This window comes from Cheilinus undulatus, linkage group 12 (assembly GCF_018320785.1).
Source record: "Cheilinus undulatus linkage group 12, ASM1832078v1, whole genome shotgun sequence".
NCBI classification, from domain to species: Eukaryota; Metazoa; Chordata; class Actinopteri; order Labriformes; family Labridae; genus Cheilinus; species Cheilinus undulatus.
The window spans coordinates 17,850,689-17,878,683 of record NC_054876.1 but is presented as its reverse complement, the minus strand read 5'-3'; the positions used below and the strand labels follow the sequence as shown (position 1 = coordinate 17,878,683).

General features: G+C 39.3%; 1 protein-coding gene across 1 annotated transcript; it reads right to left on the bottom strand.

Moving 5' to 3' along the window:
- Positions 1-3: 3 nt before the first annotated feature.
- LOC121519217 (scavenger receptor cysteine-rich domain-containing group B protein) lies at positions 4-27,995 on the bottom strand. The gene is made up of 13 exons (XM_041802056.1): positions 27,981-27,995; positions 25,874-26,017; positions 21,795-21,934; positions 18,210-18,242; positions 14,294-14,332; positions 10,852-11,154; positions 10,668-10,727; positions 6,856-7,170; positions 3,693-3,764; positions 2,795-2,866; positions 2,376-2,690; positions 407-490; positions 4-320 (listed from the first exon to the last, which is right to left on the bottom strand). Exons 3-13 carry the CDS (start codon positions 21,928-21,930, stop codon positions 4-6), a joined length of 1,746 nt encoding a protein of 581 aa, XP_041657990.1. The 5' UTR covers positions 21,931-21,934; positions 25,874-26,017; positions 27,981-27,995.

Sequence of the window (27,995 nt, the reverse complement as noted above, 5' to 3'; positions counted from 1 at the left end):
AAATCACGACAGCTCACAGGTGACACCAGCATCTTCTGTGTGGTCACAGTTGTGCACTTCCCAGGATATATGGGAGCAATCCTGCAGGGAGGCCTCTTCACCGGTGCACTTCAGATTGTCCAGCAGGATTGTTCCTGCACCGGACCCGAAGGATGACTCCCCAAGAGCCGCCGTGGCCTCTCCACAGCCTGCTTTGTGACATACCACCTTAGCGTCAGGGAGGTCCCAAGCATCGTCGCACACTGTACCCCACTCAGAATTCAAGAATATCTCTACCCGGCCCTCACAACGGTGCTGGCCACCAACCAGTCGTATCATTCCTGCAGAAACAAAGAAGTCACTTAACTGTTACTGGGACAAAAGGATATTCTGTCTGTGAATTAGTGCTGGACATTGTCTAACCTACCATCAGAGGGAGTGGTTATGGTGGTTGTGGGTATCATTTCTGTTACTCTGAAGTCACGTCCTAATCCAACGTAGTACTCATAAGCTAAAGGAGAGAAGGGAAAAAACTTAAGTGATGCTTCTGGATTCTTGACATGTCTAGGAAATAACAGGTCACATAAGATGAAGGCTGGAGATAAACTGTTTCACTTTGCTTTTACATATAAGTCTGACTGCATCATGAGTGCAGTGGTAAATATACCTGACTGTATGTGACTCATTTTATTGGAGGAAACCTTGGCAAGGTACACAAGAGATCTTAGGCCATGTATCTGGTGTGTGGGATGTAAACTATAAACATGGAAACACTCAAGGTTATTATAATGTTAATTCTGACTCAGAACTAACATAATATCAACATCAATAACCAATAGTTACATCTGATCAGCTAAGACTGATAACCAGTAGAACACACTGTCTACGCTCCGTTTCCACAACATTTTACCCTGTAAACAGATGTAACACCTCTGGTGTAATGGTTTAATTAGTGACTGTGTCACCTGGTGACTTTTAGCTGCATGTGTTTTTAGATGTGGTCATTACAGAGGCTGATGAAAACAGGAAACCTTGCCAGTGACCCTTTGTTTTTGTTTTTTATTATGTCAAAATAACCTCATCAGATATGCATTTAATAAAAAACTGAAAGCCCCCACTTTGAACAGTCACTTTTTGAACTGTAACCTCAATCTTATTTTCATTATTACTAATATCTTAGATACCGGCGTGCAGATGGCCTAGCGGTCTAAGGCGTGACCCATGTAAAAGGGCAGCTCGGGTTCGAATCTGACCTGTGGCTCTTTGCCACATGTTTCTCACCACTCTCATCCCATTTTCCAACACTATCCACTATCCTCCCCTGTCAAATAAAGGCAACAAAAAGCCCAGAAAAAAAAAAAAAACAAAAAAAACAACAACAACTAAAATCTTCAATACTTTTAGGGGTCTATTTGCCATTATATGATAGAACAGTTGAAGAGAAGCAGGAAATGCAGGAATGAACAGGGCTGGGATCAGGAATCAATCCTGTAATCAGTGCATTGAGGACTGGTGGCCTCTACATATGGGCCCCTGCTCCATCAAAGATTCTAAACCAGCACCCTTATTTCTAATTTTTTAACAGGTTGACAACTCTACACATAGAACCAAACTTATCTGCCCCAGCTATTTAGACTGGCATGTTTGCTTCTGTGCAGTGACAATAAAACATCATTTGGATGTGGATAATTGTGGACATGGTTTCAGGTTTGTCTTAATACTTTCAGCTGTTGTTGTCTCTGCTGCTGTACTGACAGTCTCACCTTCTCTGCTTCTACAGTCATGTGTATTCTACATCTGGGGTCCATGTCTTGGTCATTTTTGAGGATATGACATTGACACTTCAACCCAGCACTACAGCTGTGCCTTCCTCGCTGAGGAAGTGTGGCAGCTATAATGCGTCCGTAGCATGGTTAATAGCACGTATATCTCCAGCTTTTACTCAGCAACATCTCAGGCAAAGTCTCCGTTTGTAAACAGGCTACAGTGAACAGGCAGGTCAGGAACATTTCAGTGCAGGCTGTCCTGAAATTTTGTAGAAATTTTTAGGAGTGCATGTGTGAAAAAAAACTTAAGTGCAGGGTAGAGAGTATGTGCTTTTGGTTTAGCCTTAAAGCAGGGAAATTCAGCCTGCAGGCATACTGTGACGCTGATGTGCTTTGACTCATCCCCTGTATTTTTCATGCTCTTCCTCCTCAGAGTACTACTGTCATACATTACAACTGGCCAGCTTTGCAGGGCGGGTACTCATGACTGCATGAAAAAGGAAGCTCTCAGTGGAAATGATGACTGTAGATAGAAGGGTGGAATACAGAGATTCCCTGTTTCAAGTGCAGTGTTTCATCTTAATGAAAATGAATGCCAAATGATGTAAAAGACACCCAGTCAGGACTTACACAAACAGATAACTCCAGCATCCTCATGATGGCCGCAGTTGTGCTGACCCCAGCCAAGATTGCCACACAGAAACAGATCCTGTTCATTGCCATTACACTGCACGTTGTCCAGCAGGATGGGGCCAGAACCGTATCCAAAGTAGGCCTTGTCTGTCGCCGCTATAGCAGGACCACAACCCAGAATCCTGCACACCACCTGAGCGTTGGCCATGTCCCAGTCATCATCACACACTGTGCCCCACAGTCCTTTAAATAAGACCTCCACACGGCCCTGGCAGCTGTCTTCACCATTCACAACACGGATGGATGGTATACCTGCACAGGGATAAATAATTCTTATTTAAAGGCTGTGATATTTCCAACGTAAATCAAGCATTCAAATATAAAACCACTGTTTTTGCTTGAAAACTCATATTCACCTTGAACCTGACGAAGTGTGGTTACAGCAGTTGTTGTACTTGGTAATTCAGTCATGGGAATTTCCTCTGTTGCTGGAGGGAACATGTGAAAAAAGACGAAGACATCTCATCATATCAGACTTCATGTTTATGATAATCATGGTGGTGATGCTGCACACTTCCATATGCATGGCTTTGCATTTCAAAAAACAACAGGGGAGAAATGGCTCCCCCTAATGTTTGTTTAGCAAAATTACATTTTTTAGCTTTAAAAAGAAACAGATATTTGGTAAATATCTTCTTATTCCTCCACTATTCTTAAATAAAATGTAGTAATAATCAGCACTGTGTCAAATGTATAAACCATGTCTGAAAGAAGTGATCTTCTTGAGTGTGGAAATACAGTAACCTAGTTTAATCAGATTATTGTTGAGTAAAAATTTAACACATCTGTTAGATGCAGTTGAACATAAAGATACAAAGTGGTAGAAAAACAGGACTAAAGAACTTAAATATTTTGTAATCTCAAAATTGTCTGCAGTATCGTAGGTATTGACCTGTTTATTTACTTTCACAGCTAGGCCTCATAAAAGCTGTAATAGTGATGTGAACAGGAAGGGTAAAAGTGTTTATCTATAGAAGACAGATAAGCATGCCAAACAATGCTGATGTCTACTATAGATGATAATGATGATGAACCACAGCATATTTCATCAAAAATGAACACATTTTGGGGGACTGAAACCACATTGTTGTTAATTTGATGAAAAATGCACATAGGAAAATATCCTTGTGATATTTCTTCAGGTGTACTCAACACTCTGCATGTTACAGTGTCTTAGGAGCTGAGCTGCCCCAAAAGATTTGAGTCTAAAATCACCCCTGTCCAGAAATAAAATTTGTGTCAGTGTTTGTATACCTTCAGTGCTGAACGTTGCCTGGAATGCTCTCTGAAGCGTTGAAGTCACAGAAGGAGAAACAGTGGAGGCCTCTAAAGAGAGACAAATTGGTACACAATTAAATTCAACATTTATTAACGTTTAATGTATAATACTCCCACTATTGTTTATTCTTAACACAGATAATAAAAAGCTGACTTTCTAAAAACTTTATATTAAGGCTGCATGATTATGAAAGTGAGAGACATGGATTTTTTTTTCATTTTAGAGATAAATGGAGTGGGTTTTAAATAAATGACATAAAATGCAGTTTACTTTAAGTGCATTGATTTAAAATTCAAATAAAAAAAAAAAAACATCATTGCTTATCTGGGTCTTTGAGTCACATTTGGATGTAAAATCTAAATAATATATCCCACTCCTACTATGAAGACAATTTTTTCATACCTTGCAGGATATAATTTTTGACATCTGTCATCCATTCCCTGTATTTTTTTTCTTTGATATTTTTGGGGCATTTCTATTGTCTTTATCTATAGAGGAGGAAAGTCAATGGAGTTAGAAACAGGGATAAGAGAGAGGGGGAAAGACATGGGGGAAAGGAGCCACAGGCCAGACTTGGACCTGTGTTTTCAACTTGATGCCAATTTTGCTGTAATTCTTATTCCCAAGTTTTTACTCAATTTAATGCATGATACTGCCAATAATGGTGTGAAATATCACAAGAACAAGCATATCCACAAAGTAAATTACATGGTGCATATTTGATCAAGTATTTACATAGCTTGCTCAAATTAGACCTCTTAAGTAAAAAAAAAAATTTAAAAACTTAACTAGAATGGCCGTCTGAGGTGGCAGACCCACGCCTAAGCAGCGCCACCGAGGAACTTATGCTCCCATTGATTACTATGGTGTTCAAAATTCGAAGTCCGGGTGTGTGGATCATCACCAAAATCTAATCGATTCTTCCCTGTCACTATCCAAATATTCCCTGAAAGTTTGGTGAAGATCCGACTTTCCATTCTCAAGTTATCTTGTACACATACAAACAAACAAACAAAGAAACATACAAAGATACGGAACCCTTTACATAACCCCCTGCCGATTTCATCGATGTGGGTAATTAGAGACTTTTAAGGATCTGCAATAAACCTGAAACACACACAAACATGTAAGTCATGTCACAGGGTGTGTGATGTTATTTGTGATCTGAAGCATGTCTTGCAGTCACTTCTGAGTTGTTTGTTGCAAACCAAAAACTCAATTTTCTTGCTTGTTCTTTTTTTCCCTTGACTAATCTATTATAAAAGTCTGTCTGCTGTCACCATTAGCATCCAGAGAGCTGAGCAGTCTGTGTGTCCTCTGCATGTAAAAATGTCCAGGCAACAAGAGATGCTGCTGCCATCACTTGAACACTGCCATTACGCCTCAGGCCGATAGGTTGAAAGTGAGTGTGTTCCTGTTATCCGCAGCACTCCACCCAAGTGCAAAATTGCAAAACATGTATTGCAGACAGAAAAAACATTGCGATGTCAGTTTTTCCAATATCTTTCAGCACTATTAAAATGTAAGCGAAGCACCTAGCAGGCTGGAGAAAAGGCCCAATGTCGGTTTAAACAAGCCCAACTTCTGACAAGGCAGTTTGCCTGTCATCATTTTGATACTTCCTGAATTATCAACATCTAAAAGGACGGTCTGCCAATGTCCAGTGAACATCCTGCTGAGGTAAAGCAACCTATTTGATAATATCTCAGCTACACTAACTAAACCCAGCCACCTTTAGGTTGACTTTTGATGGTTCTATATGAAAATGATACACAAAGTGATGGCTTATGGCAGTGCTACCCTATTGTTGTAGAACAAAAAATTTGTTTGCTGAACATTAAAGTTCACCTCACTAACAAACAAATGATACTTTTTTATGATACATTTAAAGGGTGTGTAACCTCATCAATAATGGTAATGTGAGCTACATGTTGGTTGAATGTTGAAATGATCTATTGGTCAAATGCGAATGTTAGCTGATGTTCTCTGGTAGATAATTTCTTTCCAGAATTGTTGTCTTCAGGGCGCAGATGGCCCAGTGGTTAAAGCGTGCCCAATGTACGTGGGTGGCCCGGGTTCCAGTCCAGCCTGTGGGTTCTTTCCAGCATGTCTCTTCCCTACTCTCTAATCCCTGTTTCTGGCTCTATCCACTATCCTTCTCTGTGAAAAAAAAACTAAAAAAAACCCCTCCCCCCAAAAAGGAATATGCATAAAAATGTGTCTCTATCTTAGCTGGGATGTGCGAAATTGAGTGTTGGCGATTTTTTCTAAAAAATGATTTGCAGAAGTTGTTAGACGGACGGTGGTTGCTTTAGCCAAGTTAGCTTAAGCTAAAGCATACACAGCCACATAATTAACGTTATTACAAAAGCCAATGTAGCTAAGTTAGCTTTAGCAATGTGAGCTTTAGTAAATGTTGCTTAAGCTAACATAGTTATGTAGCTAAGGTAGCTATGTAGATAAGATAGCCATATAGCTACATTAGCTATGTAGCTAACAGAGCTACATAAGCTATGTTTGCAACATTAGAATGTTTCCATGGAGGACAAGCTTTTTTCCTGCAGACTTTTTAAACAGCTTTATTAAACGTTTAGTAATCAGGTTTTGCAGGTCAGTTTTTTAACATTTAACATATAGTATTCTAACCCTTATCTTAACCCTTTCCATAACCCTAAGCAAAAGTTTAATCCAATTTCATTTTGAAAGTTTTGGAGTGTATTTCCATTCTGACACAGAAGATATCTCAATCAATCAAACAGCCCCTGAGAGGGGATGTATGGTCTGCAGCCAGACCCCTCTCAAATTATGTGCATTTACAGAACACCAAAGTGGGCACTTAGTCAGATTTTCTTACAGGGCACAAAAGAAAAATTATTGCCCCCCCCCCCATGTACACCAATGATCAAATATAGTTTTAATATAAAATATAGGTGAATGATTGTCAATTTTAAAAATATTAATTGTCATTAGAGTTCTTTAGTAATTAAGGAGCAATGAATTAATACCAAAATCTGTATTTTCATATTTTTATGTAACTAGGACACAATGGTGGTGGCATTCTTTATACTGAATATGACTTGGGAGAAGAATGGCTTCTGTGTGAATATGGTGACATAGTCATGATTGTTATAAGCATACCCATGCAGGTGACCCCGGCGTCCTCATGGTGTCCACAGTTGTGATTTCCCCAGCCCAGGTGGTGGCACGAGGTCAGCTCTGCTTCACTGCCAGAGCACTTGACATTGTCGAGTAGAATCAGACCGGTGCCGTAGCCAAAGTAGGAGTTTGTGTGAGCATACATGGCACTGCCACAGCCCATCTGTTGGCACACCACCTTGGCGTTCTCCATGTACCACTCGTCATCACATACAGTCCCCCATCTTCCCTGGAAGTAGATCTCTACACGGCCCTGGCAGGAGTGTTGCCCGCTCACCAGACGTATGGTGCCATCTCCTAAACCAAGAGGGAGAGGAATTGATCAAGTCTGAAATTTGATGGCGTCAGAGCACACTGTGACAGCAAGCTTTTGTTTGTGAGTTTGTGAGACAGAAGAATGACTAAGACAGAGATAGACAGGAGATGGGTGTGGGCTTGCACAATACAAACTGTGGCTTGAGACAAAAAGGAGAGTTACGGTGAGTATCTGATATTGCACTAAGCATGTTGTCATGTTATGCCTTCATTCAGAGAAACACCCACCCATAACAAAAGAGATTCTCATGTGTTCACCTGTCAGGAAGTCATGATTGTAGATGGCCTCAAGCAATTCTAGCGTTATAAAAAAAGGCCTCAGGAGAGTTAGGTTCACACGTAACAGGTTTACGAAATTTGACTGTGAGGGTGTCTTATGATCCTTCAGGGGATAGATGGAAAAAAGAGCAGGGGGGCCTCAACAAAGGGAAAGCCAGCAAACAATAAGGCCGGTCTGGAATTCAAGAAACCTCTGTACTAAAAGTTGTCGGCTGATACCGTCTATTGTTTTGAAGACTCTTTGATGCTTGATTAAATTATGTTTGAGTTTAACAACACTAATCAAAATGTATCTCTCAATTTAATGAACGTTTTTTATAACAATAATTCATGCTTGTTCATCTTTTAAGGATTTCTGAATTTAAGAAACAATAATAACAAAATACGCTATCAGCCATTATTAAATTAAACTTGCCCTTAAAGTAATGTTTCAGCATCTGGCATGCAACCTGTTTGCTAGACATGTGTTTTTACTTCCTTCCCTTGGCATAAAATGACATTTAATCCAACAAAGTAAGGCAGCGATCTGACTTCCTCTGGACAATAGTTATTTGAGAGTCCTTGGTACACTGGGCAACAATTCACAGGGGGGCCTCCCCCACCAGTAGTCCTTGTCCTTATGCTATGAATCATCAGAGAAATGTAAACGAAAAACTATATGTAACATTAGCATGTAGTATGATATTTGGACTTTTTATCTTACATTAGTATTGCCTTTTGAATCACTTTGTCATTTAAATTTAGAAAAATGAAGAGCAATACAAAGCAGAGCATTCCCTTAGCTCCCCTGTAGTTCAAACTACAGTATGCATACTCATTTACTGGTATAGGTAATTGTCATTGTTTGCTCCAATTCTCATAGACAGATAAATATTTGTAATACTTAAATAGGTACTCACCTTCTTGTTAATGAATGTATTTTAATTCATCCATCCATTCATTTTAGGGCTGTCAAACAAATTGTTTTAATTGCATTTAATCTAAGAATTTGTGAAGTTAATCATAATTAATCTCCCCGTTTGTGCATTCTGAATTTTTATTATTCTACATTTAAAACTTTTTTTGTCTCTCTTTTTATTTTTGTAAGGGTAAATGACTATTCTCTATTACTTTCTTTCTTTCTTTCTTCCCCTCTCACTATTTCACCCCGAGAGAGACATTTCCGCTTCATTTTCCTACAGCAACTTTCACTGGCACATTTAGGTTTTCATAGAAATAATGAATGTAACCCTTCATAGTGCACTGTGGGTCAGGGTTGTCGGATGGCCCCCCATGGGAGGTCCCCTATTGTTCTTGCAGACTTTGTACAATTTGAGCCACTGCCATGGTTTCAAGTTTGTCAGCCCTTGGGGGCCCCCTATTGGCCTGGGGCTTCCAATCAGCTGCCTGCCTTGTGTGTTGACAAGCAGCATCTCTGCCTCAAGATAAAACACATTTTCTATTCCTCCAGAACACTGGTTCTCAACTGGTGGGCCAGGGCCCAACAGTGGGTCACTGAGCTTTTTTCATAGATTGTAAAAGTATACCTAAAAACAATAAGTAAGTATATTTCAGTTTTATATTTTTTTCCAATCTGGGCTTATGGCAGAGTACCTAGAGTCTGAAAAAAACTCCAATTGAAAACCAAACAGGCTTTCATTTGTTTTGCATGGAGGAGAGGCTTCTGTCCAGCCACTATGTCATGAATCCAGATCAGTGGAGGGCTGCAGTGATGGGTGTCCCTCTGAAACTCCCATCTTCACACAGGATCCTGGAACTCAGTCAGAGTGACCATCAGGTTCTTTGTCACCTCTCTTACAAAGGCCCCTCTCCCCTGATTGCTTAGTTTGGCTGGACCACTAGCTCTGGCGAAGAGCCCTGGTTGTGCCAAACTTCTTCCATTTGAGAATTATTGAGGCCACTGTGCTCTTGAGAACCTTCAGTGCAGCAGAAAGTTTTTGCCCTCCCTAGATCTGTGCCTTGCAACAATCCTGTAATGTCACAAGTATTCAGCTGTAAGGCCTTCTGTAGAGAGGTATGCTCCTTTCCAAATCATGTCCAATCAACTTAATTTACTTCAGATAGACTCAAATCAAGGTGTTGAAACATCTTAGCCATGATCAAATTGAAAGAAGCTGAGCTAGATTTCAACTACTGTTGCAAAGGGTCTGAATACTTATGTCAATGTGATATTTCCGTTTTTTATTTTTAATAAATTTGCAAAACTTCAATATCCTTTGTCTATTCAAACTTAAGTTGATGAAAATTTTCATGAGTCAAGGTCACAAGTTCTCATTCAAGAGGTGGTGGTGGGTCCTGAGACTAGACCAGATTAGAAGCTCTGGTCTAATCAATGAAAGTTCTTCAGCACCTTTATAAATGACATTTTTAGTTTTTATCCTTCAATCATGATTCTTATGAAACTCATGGCAGGATTCTCTATTTCAAGAGCTTTCCTTATGTTAACATTTTCCACCATTCAAAGGATTAAAGACACATTTTGGTGTGTTGTCTTTTTGCTTATTTAAGCATTTAGTAGCAGTTTGTTGGACCTGCTGTATAGGACTTCTTGAAGGTTTTATAAGTTAACATGTTAGTAAAGTTGGCTATTAAAAAATGAGCAAAACAGAAATAAATTAAATCAGTGTTTTTTCTCTACCATAAAACTTTATTTTGGTTACTATTTACTAAACACATGGACCAGAGAATGCTTGTCCAGGATACTGTTGTAAATGAGTTTTTAATCTCAGTGAGGTTTTCCTGTTCAAATCAATCTGAATAAACAAGTCATTCACTTATTCCTGCAGAAGGATCCTGTACAGCAGGTTTAACAGAGATAGATAAAAGATGTGTCCTACATTGGCTACAAATAAGGTATTTCAGTAAAAGAAAACAGAAACTAAAGGATGCCAGAGCTGATGGAACAGAAGAGTATACAGCAAATTCACAAAGCAGTAGTGCTGGTGATTATTATGGGCTGAGGTTGACAGAGGTTTAATCTAGTTATTGTGGTTATTTTCAACTTAAGCTTTTGTTTTAGTACCCTCTTTATTGTTGCCATATTGGAGCATATTTTCTACATGGTCCTTAGTTCTTTTATTCAGATTTTTATGTTTTGACCATTTGCTTCTGTTGTTTGTTTAGGCAAAGAAATGGATTCTTCTGACTTTTGAGTTTGGCTGTAGACTTGTCTCATCTAGATATAAGCAGGAAACACTTACGTAAACCAGAGATATCCTGGGGTGGTGTGGTGCGATCCACTACCCCTGGCCCGACTGGCACTGGCAGCAAAATGAGAAGGAAACAGGAATATTACTAACTTTTTTTTCTCTTTTGTTTTCAGGGTATAACACGAGGAAAGTGAAACAATACCTCAGCCAAATAAACATTCATAGAAGTCTTTACCTCGACAAGTCACACCCACATCCTCATAGTGGTAACAGTTATGGATGCCCCAGCCCAGACTTCGGCACTGACTGAGGTCTGTTTCACTCCCTGAGCAGTCCACATTATCCAGCAGGATGAGTCCTGAGCCTTGTCCAAACTTTGAGCTGCTGCCCACTGCCACAGCCACTCCACAATCCAGCTGCCGACACACAACGTTGGCATCCACCATGTCCCACTCATCGTCACACACCGTTCCCCAGGCACCATTGTAGCGTATCTCCACTCTCCCTTCACATCTGTTTCGGCCATTCACCAGTTGTACTGTGGAGAGATAAGGAGACATCAGTCAGATTAAGATACACGTTATTGATTCCACAAGGTGACATGCAATTCCTACATCCAGTCACTGCAGATGCTACAGTTTGATTTGATCTTTGATAACCTCAAACATATCCAGAAGAAAAAACAATTCACAGTGAGTGCAACACAATCTTTACAGTCAGTGCATCATACAGTCAACATCTGGAAAGGCACAAATTAAGTCTTCAAGAAGGAGCAGAATGAAGGCAAAAGTCCACTCACAATGGAGGATCCTATGGATATGCACTAATGGAGAGACACCAGAGTGAGGAAGTGCTGCTCATGACAGAGCCCCTGAGCAGTTTAAGGGTTTAATGTCTTGCTCAAGGGCACTATGGCTGTACACACAAGGTGGCACCTCTTTGGTTACCAAACTACTCTCCAGCCTTAGTATGCAGAACTTAAACTGGGGACTTTCAGTGTCCCAACACATATCCTTACAGACTGAGCTAATGTACAGTGCTGTGCAGAACTTGGGCCCACAACTGAGGCTGAAGTAAGACGTAGATGTAGCGAGTAAGCCTGTCTGAGTGCAACACTGGGTAGGAAGGAGGACTGACACAACTCTGGATACTCTACATGTCCTTGCGTATTTCCAGGGACATGGGAAATTAAAACTGTTTGAAAATATAAAAAGTCCATGCCTTAAGGGCGCAGTAAGGGGTGGATATGGCCAGTAAACACGGCCTAGGGTACAGTCCATTAGGGTGCCACGAATCCCCAGTTGTGCTGTGGATGTCCCAAGGGCCTGAAAACTGCCTGCAGTCCCCGGGCATATTACCAGGAGTGTAAAGACCTGGACATAAGAGACCTTGGCTACTTAGCGACACAAATGTGTGTCAACATGTGCTGTGCTTGACTCTGGTTGCCCTTCCTGTCCTCTCAAACCCTGGGTTGTGGCACATTGGGGCCCGCAGTGAATACAAATACTCTTGTGTTTTTACTGAGAGATAAGTTAGTTAAAGGGATATTTCAGTATTTTTGTAGTTGGGTTGTTTGAGGTATTAGTCTCCAGAGACTTCAGTCTGTGTTATCCCTTTAAGCAGGAAACCCTGTGCTGGGGGCAGCAGCAAGGAAGCTACCACCACAAATGGGTACTGTACTCCCAATGTGTCCTGCTTTAAGGGGTAACACAAACTGAAATCTTTGGGTCGAACTATGCTAGTTTCTATGTTTGTTTTTGCTGCTTGCAAATAGATGGAACAAGGAATGAGGCTGACTGACAAGGCATTAAGAGTGTCCAACAGATTAAAATACATAGCACTACTTGTTCACCTTCGAAATGAAAGCAACAGGTGAAAATTGTTTAATAAAGATAGAAGAGATATCTTATGCTGTTGAATCTGTGCATCATCTGCATACAAGCATATACTGATTCTGACATGTCTTATATAAAGAATTATCGAAAAGTGTGAACAGAATTTGTCCAAGAAAATATATCAGACTGGCAATACAAGGGGATCACAAGCCAGCACCAACATAAAAAGCCCCTCGCTGTCTGACTGAGGAAAATACAGATAAACACTATATTGCGAAAAGTATTCACTCATCCATTCAAATAATTGAAATCAGGTGTTCCAATCACTTCCATGGCCACAGGTGTATAAAATCAAGCACCTAGGCATGCAGACTGTTTCTACAAACATTTGTGAAAGAATGGGTCACCCTCAGGACCTCAGTGAATTCCAGTGTGGTACTGTGATAGGATGCCACCTGTGCAACAAGTCCAGTGGTGAAATTTCCTCGCTCCTAAATATTCCAAAGTCAAATGTCAGCGGTATTATGACAAAATGGAAGTGATTGGGAATGACAGCAGCTCAGCCACAAAGTGGTAGGCCACATAAAATGACAGAGCGGGGTCAGCGGATGCTGAAGCGCATAGTGCGCAGAGGTTGCCAACTTTCTGCAGAGTCAATTGCTACAGACCTCCAATCTTCATGTGGCCTTCCGATTAGCTCAAGAACAGTGCATGGAGAGCTTTATGGAATGGGTTTCCATGGCCAAGCAGCTGCATCCAAGCCATACATCACCAAGTGCAATGCAAAGCGTCGGATGCAGTGGTGTAAAGCACACCGCCATTGGACCTAGAGCTGTGCAGACACATTCTCTGGAGTGACAAATCGCGGTCCTCCATCTGCAATCTGATGAACGAGTCTGGGTTTGGCGGTTGCCAGGAGAACGGTACTTGTCTGACTGCATTGTGCCAAGTGTAAAGTTTGGTGGAGGGGGGATTATGGTGTGGGGTTGTTTTTCAGGAGCTGGGCTTGGCCCCTTAGTTCCAGTGAAAGGAACTCTGAATGCTTCAGCATACCAAGAGATTCTGGACAATTCCATGCTCCCAACTTTTTGGGAACAGTTTGGAGATGGCCCTTTCCTGTTCCAACATGACTGTGCACCAATGCACAAAGCAAGGTCCATAACGACATGGGTGAGAGGGTTTGGTGTGGATGAACTTGACTTGCCTGCACAGAGTCCTGACCTCAACCTGACAGAACACCTTTGGGATGAATTAGAGCAGAGACTGAGAGCCAGCCCTTCTTGCTCATCATCAGTGTGTGACCACACAAATGCGCTTCTGGAAGAATGGTCAAAAATTTCCTTTAACACACTCCTAAACCTTGTGGAAAGCCTTCCCAGGAGAGTTAAAGCTGTTATAGTTGCAAAGGGTGGACCGACGTCATATTAAACCCTACGGATTAAGAATGAGATGTCACTTAAATTAGTATATGAGTCAAGGCAGGTGAGTGAATACTTTTGGCAAAATAGTGTATTTTTTTCATTAAGGAAAAAAATAAAGATAAGGAAGCAGAAAGTCCCTGGGGACACAATAGGCCTCAATATTCTGGGAGTGAGTGAGAAGGATGCAGGGGGGTGGGAGGTTACATAGCAAATAAGAGGGGATTAGGGAAATGGAGAGCTGGGAAAGTGACCTTGTTTTTAAAAGCCCCAGGCACTGATCCACCTGCTGTACTCTTTTCAGTGACACAGTCAGTCACTGATAGCTTTTCTAGCAGTGACTTGAATGCAGAAATGTTTTTCTTTAAACCAAGTGTCTGGTTCTGTTTGGGGGGGTGGAGGTGGCTGTCTTACTCATGCTTACCTTGGTATTGTGTCCTCACAGAGTTTTGTGCACCAGCAGCTGTCGAAGAGAGAGAGAGAGAGAGAGAGACAGAGAGTATGATGAAATTATTTGTTGAAAGGAGGTTCTGAGCCTTCCTTAGTTAATGTACTCTATATCTATTTTCCTGTAACACTAGACACAGACTGAAACCAAAACAGCAGGAATGTTCAGACCATTTAGAACAGGTACAATAAAAATGTTCTCTTATTCCTTCATGTTTCCAGCCATGCTGGCAGAATAGAAAGATATCCTGACTTTTTACCTAACACCACATTTATAGTTTTACTCAAATGTGATTCAAACTTGGTTTCCCAAGAGATATTTTTTTTTTATCTTAGTGACCCTCTGAATGTTTTTTCTGAAATTTTTTTTATTGTAACTTTTAACTATAACACATGATGACCAGACAGTATAACAAAACAAATCTCCTTTTAAGACAGCCTGAAGTCATTCATGAGGGGGGCTGTTAAAAGACTCTCTGTACCAAAGTGTAGCACTGGTTGGGACATCTTTGATCAAAATGTGCAAGATGCACTTTTAAGCAATTACCAGAGTTTCTCTAGAAGTTTAGTATGATGTAGGGAGGTGCTGTTCTCTTGAGGGAGGTTATAGGAGAAAAACACCAGGATCTTTGATCATTTTTCATTTTCTATATCCCACTCATTTCTTAATGCACTGAGGATAAAGAGATGGATTTATTTTGTGCAGTGCAACAGAGGTAATAAACAGCCTATGTAAAATCTTACACTGAGTCTCTCCTAGTCTATTGCATGTGAGTGTGAATCTTATCAGGTCAATTGCTGTCTGCCACTCATCTTCAGTATAAGCAGTCCCACTGTCTCTCTCCCATGTCAGAAGCACAGAGAAAAGGATCCTCTGACCTTTAGGTAATTGCCACAGATTGCTCAAATATTGTCCAAAAGTTTTGATAATGACAGAATACCAACAAACTAGTAGTATTTTCTTTATACTCAGTCCCTACCCTAAATACTGTTTACAATTTAACCAATTTTGTAACCATTCAATCTTACAATTAGAAAAGCACTCGGAGAGTGCAGACTTTTGCCATTAGCCCTATCTCCCAAAGGTAAAGAATCCTTTAAAAAATTCCTGGATCCAGACGGTGATCCGGACCACCAAAATTGAATCAGTTCTTCCTTATGCCATTTACGACATTTCCTGAAAATTTCATCAAAATCCATCTATAACTTTTGAGTTATTTTGCTAACAACCTAACAAACACACTAACAAATTAACTAACAAACCCTGCTGATCACATAACCTCCTTGGTAGAGGTAATGATATATTACACGGGAAGAAACAGCCCACTATTTGGCTTCTGTAAGCATGAATGGCCAGAGTAAGTAATAAAACCAATGCAGTGGTGCAAAAGAATTCCTTTTGTGACTGCCCGAAACCCTGGGGGGGTCCCCTTAACACTCACAATAACATGTCAATTTTTACTGCAAAAATAAGCATGTTTACAGTCTGGATCAAAAAATACATTTGTTCTGAATAGCTGATGTCTCTATTGTATCACACTGTACTGTTTATATGCTAAAGGTAGGTAGGTGTGCTGTAGCTGTTGGCCAGGAGGTTTAAGACCTGCCTCAGCTTCATATCTTTTCATGTAATTTTTAAGACTTGGACATTTAGCAATTTGTAAATGATTTAAGTGATAATTTAATCTCAAACATGTTTATCAGTTACTATTTTTGTTCCCATGCATTTCTAATGCTTAATAAGCCAAATCACATACATGTTCATCACCTTAATTTATGTCATCACTTTGTTATTTTCACCCTCAGGGCCCCTTTCCCTAAATAATAAATGAAAATGTTTAAGTTGATGAATAATTGATGAATGAAAGACATGTAAAATGACTACATTTGTCACTATTTTCATCAAAATGCAAGAATTTTCATCAAATCAACCATAATTTAAACAAGTCACTTCATAATTCATCCCTTTATTTTTCAATTTCAATGCATTTTTATAACTCCATTTTTTTAATTCTCATGTGCTTTTATCATCTTTACTTTTATCGTTTACTATCACCACTTTTATCATTTAATTTTTTTTGTTACTTATACCCTCCATAAGGCTGGCTGACAGACAATTCCAATATGGCAACTGCTATTGTTTGGCTTCACCACCACAGAAACATGATGTCACTGAGCCTACATCCATGTTTTATACAGTCTATAGACAAATTCTACAGTGAAATTCTCAGCTGGCTGCCATAACTGTGGTCGTCATTATGATGTTTTCTGCCTTCTGTCAGCAGCAGAGATACTTAGAGATAAAAAGCATTAAACAGCCACAAATAATCCACAATCAGATAATGTTAATCTACCTGTGTAACTAATGTTTTCCCCAAAGTTAAGGTTTGCAATGGCTTTGAGATTGACTCACCTATCAAAAATAAAAGTAAATTAAGAGCCATGTCAAAAGAAGAAAACTGTTCACTTCTTTAGTCAGCTGTCATCCAAATGTGCTCATGCAAATGTGGGATACTGCTGCAGCAACGACAGCTTGTCAACTTGTGGTTGGTATAGCCAGTCTTTATGAGTAAAGGACTTCCAACTGAGACTTCCTTTTCCTTGTGCTGCCTTAGTTTACCATCTGCCCAGTAATTTGAGGGTCTAGAAAAGAGTTGATGTTGAGGTCCTGTGTTTGAGAGCAGTTTGTTCACTGTATTTCCATGTAGATTATTGTTTAAAGACATTAAATCATTATAACACGAACATGGACCCTGGGATTGCTCCCGCTTTTGCTCTCCACGTGGGCTTTTCTACATACAAGCAATGCCAAAAAATGCTAGTGGACCACATTACTTGTACCACGAACAGAAACCATAAAAAGCAATATTCCAAGTGGAATTACTGGCCTGCACTGGAGTTTACAACTTAGCATGTCAGCATTGGTTGAAACTGAATGCTGAGAAAGGTATTCAGTACGTTGTAAACATCAACATGTCAGTATTCTCCTTGTGAGCATGTTAGCAGGGTGACATTAGCATTTGCATTAAAGAATGACTGTAACTAAGTACAGTCTACACAGAGACTTTCACATGGCTAAAGATACTGTTGATATGACAAGGAGCCACACATTTTCTGAACTCCTTGACTGGAGGAAACAACATTACTGATGTTCCTCAAACCGTACACAATAAATGGGCAAAGTCTCTTGGTTTTACAAGTAAAGCTTGTGCAGAAGTGACTTAAAATCACATTTGTTGGAGCTTGCTGCAAAATGAACAAACTGCAGACTTGATTTACTACCTTACTGAACATTTTAGTAAATAATAGTGGCAGGGCGAGTCTTTTGAAAGTTCATTTCAAGAGTTATATTCCACTTAGAAACAGTAAATCACATTTTGATTTGGGTTGTTACTTCCTGGAACTGGCAATTAACTATCAAATAAGAAAATGAGGAAGGAAAAGAAGAAGGTGTTCATAGCCAGCCCAACCAAGAGGGAGATGAAATTTCAGAACATTTAAGGTCACCATACATACATCTGAGCTGCCACCTTTGTATGCTACATTTCTCACGTTTTGACGCAACACATATTTTTCCCTGTAGTCATCCTGGAAGGTTCTGGACTTGTATGGAGGTCAGTCTAACACCTGAAGAATAACGTCTCAGGTTTCAACAATTCTAAGAGGCACCATAGGGACTTCTCTTAACGTCACACACAATCTGGGTCAATTCTCAAGCTTTTCTTATTTGTTTGTGACAAAGACATGAGAACATCACACATACAACTTCATGTTTAGCCCAGAGGGTCTGCAGTACAACTCTTTATGGAGTCATGTGCAGAATGCATTGTGGTGTTGGTAGGACAATATGTTTTTAGGAATATAAAAAAGGGTGTACACAGAAAAATACTTACTGGATATGGCTCGTCTGCTTATTTTCACGTCTCCTGAAAGATTAAAAACAATGTTAGCAGGGAGGACACAAATGCTGGTTTAGTCAAGAGACAAAACTTGCACACAGATGTCACAACATTTATGTAAAATGCCTTTTATGTACAATAAATACCACAGCATTGTATTTGTGGGAGAATAATGTCCAGTGAGTGGAGTTGATCCTTGCTCCCCTCAAAATACCCAGAGGGCTTTTGGCCAGCTATCAGTGGTGAACACAGACCAGACAGTCACCCAGGACACAAAAGCACTCATCCACAGGGAGTAAAGTTGCAGGTACACCTGGCACTTAAGCACTACTCTGCCCCAAATACATGGTTAAGCTCTGACACATAAGAAATCATATCATATGTTCAGTAAAGTACAGCCAACAAAGTGTTGATGGTTAAAGGCAAGAACATATGATCTTGCTGAATGTTGTAGTAGAAGCTTAACTGTAGATTTTTGTGAACCCATTTCAATCCTCTTCAAACAAAAGGAGCCAGAAGATGAAAATGATCCATTATGGAAAGGAAAAAGTTGAACAGGATGTTCTTCAGCAGCTGGTGAATTTTTAGACTTGTTACCTTGACATATATATTTCACACAGTTCCCTCTATCATCAGAAAACGCAACACAAATTACTTTTAAACAGTCTTTATCAGACAGTTTTTCCAATTACCAATGTTGCTATTTCAAAAGTGCAATGTAAAATGTAAATTACCACAAAAACTTTCTGTTTTCAGGACAGCAGTTACAAAAGATAAGATAAATCTTTATTGAATCACAGGGTGTAAACATGTCTCCAATTTTAGAGTTATTTTAATAATAGATCCAGATCTGGTGATACAGCATTAAATGCAGGATCTGTTACTGGCAATTAAACAAGTTTATTCAAGAATCCAATCAAGCGTTTTATCAAATAATTTCTCTGTAAAACAAATAGCACAAATTAGAAGTTCAACCAGCAGCTCCGCATGCTATAGTGGTCATATAATGATCACTATAGCATAGTGAGTGAAACCCTCAGACCACTTTTTTTCAGATAAAAACCCATTATATGGATATTCACTAATACTGTTGGTAAGTTCGTTTCTGGGTATTGACATTTAAGCATGATGTATTTGTCTATACTTTGTGTTGAAAATGCATGACTGTCTTCTACAGCAGCGGTGTCAGCCTCAGTTTCAACCTGGCCCCACCAGCAGGGACTGTCCTTAAAGAGCATGTTGAGACCAGACTATAAAAATCAACAACCTATTTGAGAGCATTTGTTTGTTTAAACTGAGACATTTCCAACAAAAAGGAGAATTTTTGAATATTTTACCATGTTCTTCTCCCAAACACTTAATGTTTAACATTTTAAGTTTTGTTATAGCCAGAAATTGGAGTGTGCTTATCAATGACTCCCACCGAAGGTGGCATACATCTCTTTCTGTCTTCAGAGAGAGAGAGACTAAGAACACTTTAGTTTTTAACAGTGAAAACCTAGATAGTAAACTTTTTCCAAAAAGAAAATTCATAGGAGGGACTCGATAAGGGAATTGATAAAGAATTAAATCAATAAGCAGAATCATTGATGGCATTGGTATCAATAAAATCTTATAAATTCCCATCCCTCCTCTCTGTTTGATTACCATCTGTTCTAGTTCAATGTTAATTTATAATAAGAAATAAACGAAGAATTCAAAAAAATAATGGAAAAACAGACAAAGTTTACAACTACAGAGCAATTTTTGCTAAAAATTTATTTACTGATGAAAATAAACGCTTGTATTTATGTGTGGAAATGCAAAAAAAAAAAAAAAAAAAAAAAACACCAAAAACTGTATGTGGGTGTACCCACTCACATTTTTTTCATATTATGAATTTCATCAGTACCCTCATAGATCTTTAAAAAGTTATTAATCAAGTTCTTTTTTAAGAATAATTCATTACATTAATAACTGTCTGACTGCAGTTGAGAACGACAAAACTATGTCTTTGTTCCAACAGCTGCTGAGATCATAGAGCAAAAGTGATAAAAACAAAGGTTAGCACGCCATTAATAAACTACATGTCTCACAATGCATGCACAATGGATTGTAGTGCATTTGGTTTATCTATGTATTCTAAATCGCAGCACATATGAATAAAAGTGTTCAGATTCCAAGAAGTCTAACAGTGGCAAGGAATTGTCTTATAAGAATTATCTTTACTGGAAGCTCTCATGGGCCACTTGAAATGACAGGGGCGGCTTTGGCCCCTGGGCTTTGTGTTTAACATCTGTGCTCTACAGGTCGATACTGGATGACTGGAGCTGAATTTTTCTATTTGCTGGTCTGAATGCAGGTGACTGCATCAGCTTTCTTTCCCACAGAGCTCAACAGTCGCCGACCACTTTTTACATAGCTGTTAATTTCAGTTGGGTTATGGCAGGTTTCACCAATCAGAGACCTAATATAACAAAGTTAACATACAAGCTTTTGTCTTCAACTGGAATATATACCATCGTTTCCCCATTTAAACCAACTTTGGTTAAAAATAAACAACTACTAAATTAAGGGCTGCAGCTGAACATGGAAATTTTGTGGGATATGGTGAGCTCAGCCAAGAAGAGACATTGCTGTGATACTCTAGATTTGTAGGTAGCATAGTTCAGTCCCCTGAGATTGTGGTAAGTCTTCTTTTGAATGTATGATATTATGGCTGATGATCAAAAGCAGCATGTATGTAGGTTGCAAGTATGAGGTTGTGACAGATGAGTACAGCACGAAGGAGACGATGGTCATGTCTTATCCCTGACCCCTCTCAGTCTGGTACATGATGTTTATTTGGCCACATGACCATGACCAATCACATTTATTTTAACCAGACTTAAACACTCAATAAGGCAGTTTCCATTTAATACTAGCATCTCTTAAGTGAAGTGAAAGAGAGAGAATTTCTTATGTTCATATTTGGTTTCAGGAACAGGCCTTGTGCCATCCATCCGCCATCCATACAGGGTAGGATAATAAGATAGTATAATAGATAATAATAATATAATACTATATAACTATATAATACTATACTAGTATAATAGATAACCAAGATAATAACTTTGTCATGATAATAGTAAAAAAAATCCTACAATATCGATACCAGATTGGATACGACAGCATTCAGTCACAAGATTTCCTTTGCATTTTTTGATGGATTAATTCCTCTCAGTTCCTTATGAAATAGGTGCCATTTTTAAAGCCTCAGAACTTTTTGACATTATCAATCATTAAAACAACAAATATATCAATCAATCAAATGTATCAAAGTACTTAGAACTTTGACAACCCTAATGTAGGCTCAGAAGTACACAGCTGTAAAAACAGATAATAATGGTAGAAGCAATGGTTAGTTGATGTATCAGCAGAATCTTCAAGAAAAAATTGCATTGGCACATCACAAAGATATTCGAATAGAATAATGGCCTTTTTAAATCACTTAATATTCTGTATGACAGGCACTGTCTGCAAACACAGAGGGACCATTACTAGAGCTGTCACAGATTTTTGGGATAGATTCAATATGGCGTCCCAGATCCACACACTCACCAAGTCGCAGTAGCAGGCTGAGGGCCACGAGGACGAGGGATCCTAGCAGAGAAACCAGGAGCCAGACGGCCGGGTTCCAACACCTGCACTCGCTCTCCACCACACGCTGGCCTCTCATGGCTGCCTGACTGACCATCCACCTGCAACACACGGTCAAACACTGTCAGCCCTGAGAGTAGTAGACAGATTTCTACTACTATAAAACAATCACTACTTTCTGTCCTGGTTCTGAGTAGCCTAATTATAGTATTGGATTGTTTTCTCTAATGAAGCCTGCAGCTGTTGTTATCGTGCTGTAGTAAGTATTGATGATAGTCTGGGTCAGGCTTGGTGTGGGGCTTAACAACAAATCGTTTCCTGGGTTTATGTGTTACACGTCACTCTCTGTGGGCTTTCAAGAGCTGTAAGGGAGTTCTCATGGCATGCCAAGACTTCTGGATCAAACCAGGAACAGATAATAGGCAAAAGCCACAGTTTTCCAGACCCTGGCCATTAAGGGGCTTTTTTTTTGCCAAATCACCAGGAATAGGAGGGGAGTCCAATTAGCGTGCTGTTTCGTAAGCACAAAATGGCCGCTGTTCACCATCCTGGCAGCAGCGTGTAAGCTGAATCTGTTTCCAAGTTTGTTAGATCTAAGGAAGTTAAACTACATAATGTCCCAGCATTTCTTATGTTACAGGCAAGACAGCCCACCTGTAGTGTGGCATTTGATAATCAAGGGGATTTTCCTTCGGTCAGACAATATTGGGGACTCACCAAAAATCACTCAGTAATCAGGGAGAGATAGCACTGAAGTCAGACGGTGAATTCCCTACATTCTTTTCAGGTTACAAATGAGGATTAATGACATTTATCTCATTCTTCAGAAAAAGTGGACACTGAAGTTTTATTCAAGTTAGCTGTTAAGTTCTGATAGAGATATCAACACTTTGGCCTTTAACCCCTGCCTCACATACTATAAATACCATTACTTACTGTTATGCAATCAGTATTACAGCACAACATCTTTATCCTGATGGATCAAGTAAGTACAGCGTCAAAGAGGACAAAACAATTATTAACAGACTCTTACTTCCCTAGTTGCATGGTGAAAAAAACAAGATAAATATTGAAAATGCAATGTAACTACCCTGTGGTTGTGCTTATCGTGCAGGAAAAATCTTCATGTTTTGTAACAAAACAGTCCAATTCCAGTTCAGTTTTACAAGATGTGAAAAAGCTGTGTTGGTAGATTCAAGTGAATGATCAAATTAAAAATCAGCTGTTATCTAAAGTATTTTTCCTACAGTGTGCAGGTCTACCCATAGAAGTGCCCAGGCCCATGAAAAATCAGGTGAATGGGCCATCACTACTGTCTCTCAACATACTACCTCCCACATTAAGAAATACAAACCTTGTTCTTTTTAGGTATATACAGGTATACACTCATCACTTATCATTATGTTACATTGCTTTTTCCCTGCATAGCTGGTCCAGTGGACCAGCCCCATCCAGTTCCAACAATTCACATTACATTGAAAAAAAAGACCAAAAGAGGACAGCAACTGACAACAGCAATTTTATTGCTTAAAGGTGCAATGTGTAAAACTGGGAACATTAGCAACACAGTCAGATGCTAGATTGCCATGTCACTCTTCTGTTGGTATCAGTCATAACAGTGTAATTAAAAAATGTTTGTGTGTTTTTGGTCCCCTCTTAGGTGTTGTAGAAACATGCGAGATGCAAAAATGCACATGGCAACGTCCACGGAGGGGGCCTTTCCTGTGAATGAATAAAAAGCTTATCCTTAGCTAATTAACATAATTAAAATGTTATATATCCAGCTGATAAAACACTGATTTAGATAGGCCTATTCATAAATATTATGGGCCATCTTTACAAAGATTGTTCCACTAAATGCTACTAGGGTAAATAATACACACTGCACCTTTAGAAACTATTTATCGAATGTGAATGCTTAATGCATGTTACAGTAAACAATAGAGTTCAAAAATATCTACTTTTTGGTATCTACTTTGTAGGTTAAAGGCAACTGGCACCCAAGAAGCAAGGCTCTAGAAAGCCCCCTTTTCTCTTACATGCCACCCTGCTGGTATACAGCTTATTGAATTATTGTAAAAATGCCAAATTACATTAGTGTTTTTACTGTTGCACTGAATATCAGCAAAGTTGTGATTATGCTGTCTGTAAGCCTGTAGCAGGGTTAATATTACAGCAGCACTCTCTCTTTTGGTATATCACTTAGGGGTCTTTAGGAAAAAGAAACAGTTTTTGACTGTTTTATGGTGAGGTTAGAATGACTTAAACCCAAATTTCACAAATTCTCACAGAGAAAACCTCTGGGATTTAATTTAACAGCGTGTTGTCATTGGGAGAGCACAGTGTGTGGTTTGGCCTCGGCTTGTTTGTCTCTTGGCTGATGCAGAATTCCCCCTGACCTTACACAGGAATGTGTATTAGGGGATGATGAGGGGAGAATTTGATATTGGCCCCTCGAGATAGTGGACATTCCGAGCCCAGGGGGCACAAAAAGACATTTCTGCTTTCTGTGGTCCCCATCGTCAGGCATAAACGCTGCTTCCTGCAATCTGTCACTAGAACCCTCCAAAACGCTTAGGCACCTGATGACACTGCAGGGGCGCCTCTCGTCTCCTTGGAGCACAGGCAGATGGGGGAGAAGGGGGATGTTCAAGTCTTGAGCAGCAGCACTGCACACATACATTTATTTACAACATTTAAGGGTCATTACATAATATGAAAGACTTAACAAAACTCTGAAAAGTGCAGTGTTCTTCAAGGCCTGGCCCATCTCCATAGTACTATTATACTGCCTCAAAAATGTACACACAGAGGGCCAGAAGTCCACAGATAGATCATTGTGCAACCAATTGGGAGGTGGGGATTTTAACACTAGAGCAGCGCTCCAGAACCATGGCTGTCTCATTTGCAGACTGTACCAACAAACCATTCGAAACTCCAGGACAAATAGCTCAGTTATGAGGGATGAAAAATAATCTAGTCCCCAATGTTATGTTTTTCAATACTCCATTCATACAAGGATGTAGCGCAGATCCGCCGGGGAATAATGTTGCCTTTTGTGTGTCGGCTCTGCTTCCCCTCCCTTCTCACTTCCCTGCGCTGAGAATTAGCTGAAAGATCTCGGCCTCACAAAAATACCCCTCAATGTCTGAGATAAAGCCGAGAATAACACTTTCAGTCTCTTTAACTGAGAGAATACAAAGCTTTTTAAACACAGAATTCATGTTTTTGTCAGGATGCAAGTTAAGCATGTTTTTTTATTGGTGAATATGTTTTCTATGCTTGGTCCATTTTGTATTTTTTTAGAATTTTACAAAAAACTTTTTTCAGAAATGAGAAAGTCATTGTTGAGTTATAAATAGAATATAAAACATCAGAATGATGATGAAATCCCAGTATTTCTAAAGCTATATGATCTTAAATTTAATGTCTGTCATAAATGAGAAACTACATAATATGAATGGCTTCATTGAACTATGTTTCTTTGCATTAAGTTGAAGGTAAATCCTGAGCAAAAAAGACTTGAAAGTACAGAGAAAACTATTTTTAAAGGCATAAGCATCCACTGAAACATCACAGAAATATACTGAGGAAATCATGATAATCCAATTAAGAAAAAAAAGAAAGTAATGTAATACCAAATACATACCTGTAACGAAAGTATCTATTGTCACCCACAATAAAAACAAACAAAATAAAAACAAAAAAGTTTTCCTTAACTCCAACAAAGTACAAAAAATGTCCTTCAAGTGCAAATACCACGAAAATTAATCCCACAGTTCACACAGAAAAGCCATAAAATGTTGTAGAAGTTGAGGCAGAAAACTCAGAGTATCCAGCACTACTAGTTTAAGGTCTTTCATGTGTTTAACCCTGCCTTTCTATAAGTACCTGGCTCCAGAGACACAGATTACGTAAAACAATAAATACCACAGCATTGTATGTTAATATTCTAACGCCCTGTACCTGTCCACGCTTAAAAGAAGCAGGAGGGGCCAAACAACGACAGAAAAAAAGAGACAAAGACAATGAAAGCTAACCCTTCAGTGGTACCCCTGCATCTCCAGTTTCAGGCAGCGCTCACAGAAGGTGCGGTCCTGCGCATCTCTGCACACACTCACAGAGGGACACAAGGCTGGGGCTGCAGGTTAATTGTGTGGATAGGACTCTCCCACACTGCAGTACTGAAAAGGGAAAAAAGTGTGATTGGTTACATATCAGACACTGAGCATGGTGGGTTTTGTAGAATTCTTATGGTTTTAAAATCATAGAGTTCAGATCGAGCCCCACAGAGAACTGATGATTGAAGAATGATACCAGATCCTCCACTGGGAATCAAATTCAAACAAAGCTGGACATCAACAGGGTGTTTGAGTTTTTAAGAATGCAATCACAGGAATACATTTTCTTTCCAATATCCATCTAAGCATGGCATCCTCACTGAGAAATATCACATAAAAAACTACATTTTAAATAAAATCCTGCTGCCACAGTTCTTTATTTGTTTTCCAAAGAGACTCCATTGAGCTACAATGATTGTATCTCATAATGGTTTTATTTCAGGCATACAGTACTTTCAGTGGCTTTGGTCCTCAAAAGGAAAAGCTCGAGGCCTCTCTGAATTGTGCTGTGCACTAATAGCGATTGCTTCCAAATGCTAATCCTTCCTGAGCTGCTGAGAAACGTGCAGGCTGTCTGCAGCTATTGACAGGCTTGTCAAGGACCAATTCAATGCCCCTTCCTGGGGTATCACCCAAATCAAAGGTTGAGCCTAAACAACTGAGATTCAGTTACACTAATCTGAAGCCCCAGGATAAGACTAAGAAAATACAACACAACACACACTTGCAGGCAGTCTTGTTTTGTCTTGAACACTTCACTTTGGTATGTATGTTTCAGAACTTGCTAAGCTGCTGAGCAGTAATCAAGTTTACTTTTAGGCAAAAAAGCAAACAAATAAAGAACATAAGATTCTATCTCTAAGCTTCATAGCTTAGCTCTTGACTAGGGGTGGACAGTTTCAATTTTTTCGTTAATATCTGACATAACGATATTTCAAAAGTCATCAGCATGATACTGATTTATATAAATACACCTTATAGTAAAGGACAACAAGTGTCCTGCACAAATAGAGGCTGAGTCAAGCGGAGCTGAGAGGCACAAGCAGTTTACATTTGGGGCTTGGTTCAAATGCTCAGGATCTCCTTCAGTGAGTGGCACTCAAGGCAACCATGAGTTGTAAATTTTGCCAGTATGAAAGGCCAATATTTCTGCCAGTATGTACAGCTAATATATCAGCTGTAAATACCAACAAAAATATATACAACCATATAGAACCATTTATAAAGCTAAATACTTCAGCTTCCAACCTATTTAAATTTCTGCAGCTTAGCTATGGCCAGTTAATGATGCTATAGTAACCTATATAGAGTCATGAAGCTTAGCTTGCAGCCTTTATTAGCCTTATTGGCTGTGAGCTAAGCTTAACTACTGTAATTTATAAAGCTCTGAAGCTTTGCTCCCAGCCATAAAGCTATACAGTCTAGCTTTAAATGAATACAAAATGATTCAGTTTACCTCTCACCAAATACTGAAGCAATACAGTTTACCTTCCGTTAAATTTAAAGCTATGTAGCTTAGCTCAAAACCATGGATGAAGCTTGCTGTTTGGCTTCTTGTCATTAGTGAGGCTAAACACCTCCAAAGTCTTGCAGTTTGGCTAACAGCCTTAACAAGGCAATTCAAAGGTGTCTATTTAAATAGACAGTTGTATATAAAGCTAGAAGGCAGTTAGCCGTTTATAAGTTAGTTGTTAGCTGTGGTTAGCTTGCTAGCTTTAGCCATTTAGCCTTAAGTCATAACAAAACTATGCTAGCTTAGCTCCCAAGGGTTAACACAAGTTAGTTAGTTTGACCACAGTTTAGACACAACACATATGGACACTTCATCAGTTTACCATGATTAAAAACATTCATACTTCATACTCCAACGACTCATTTTAAATTAGCAACAGCTTTTTCAACAAAAAGTAAAACATTCTGAATTCTTATCCAGGACTGGCATTTTTCAACCTTTGATACAGTGTTGCGGTCAGCATTACACTTTTTGAAATATAGCTTTAAGTAAATACTTTTGAAAATAATTTACATTTTAAGGTTTTCG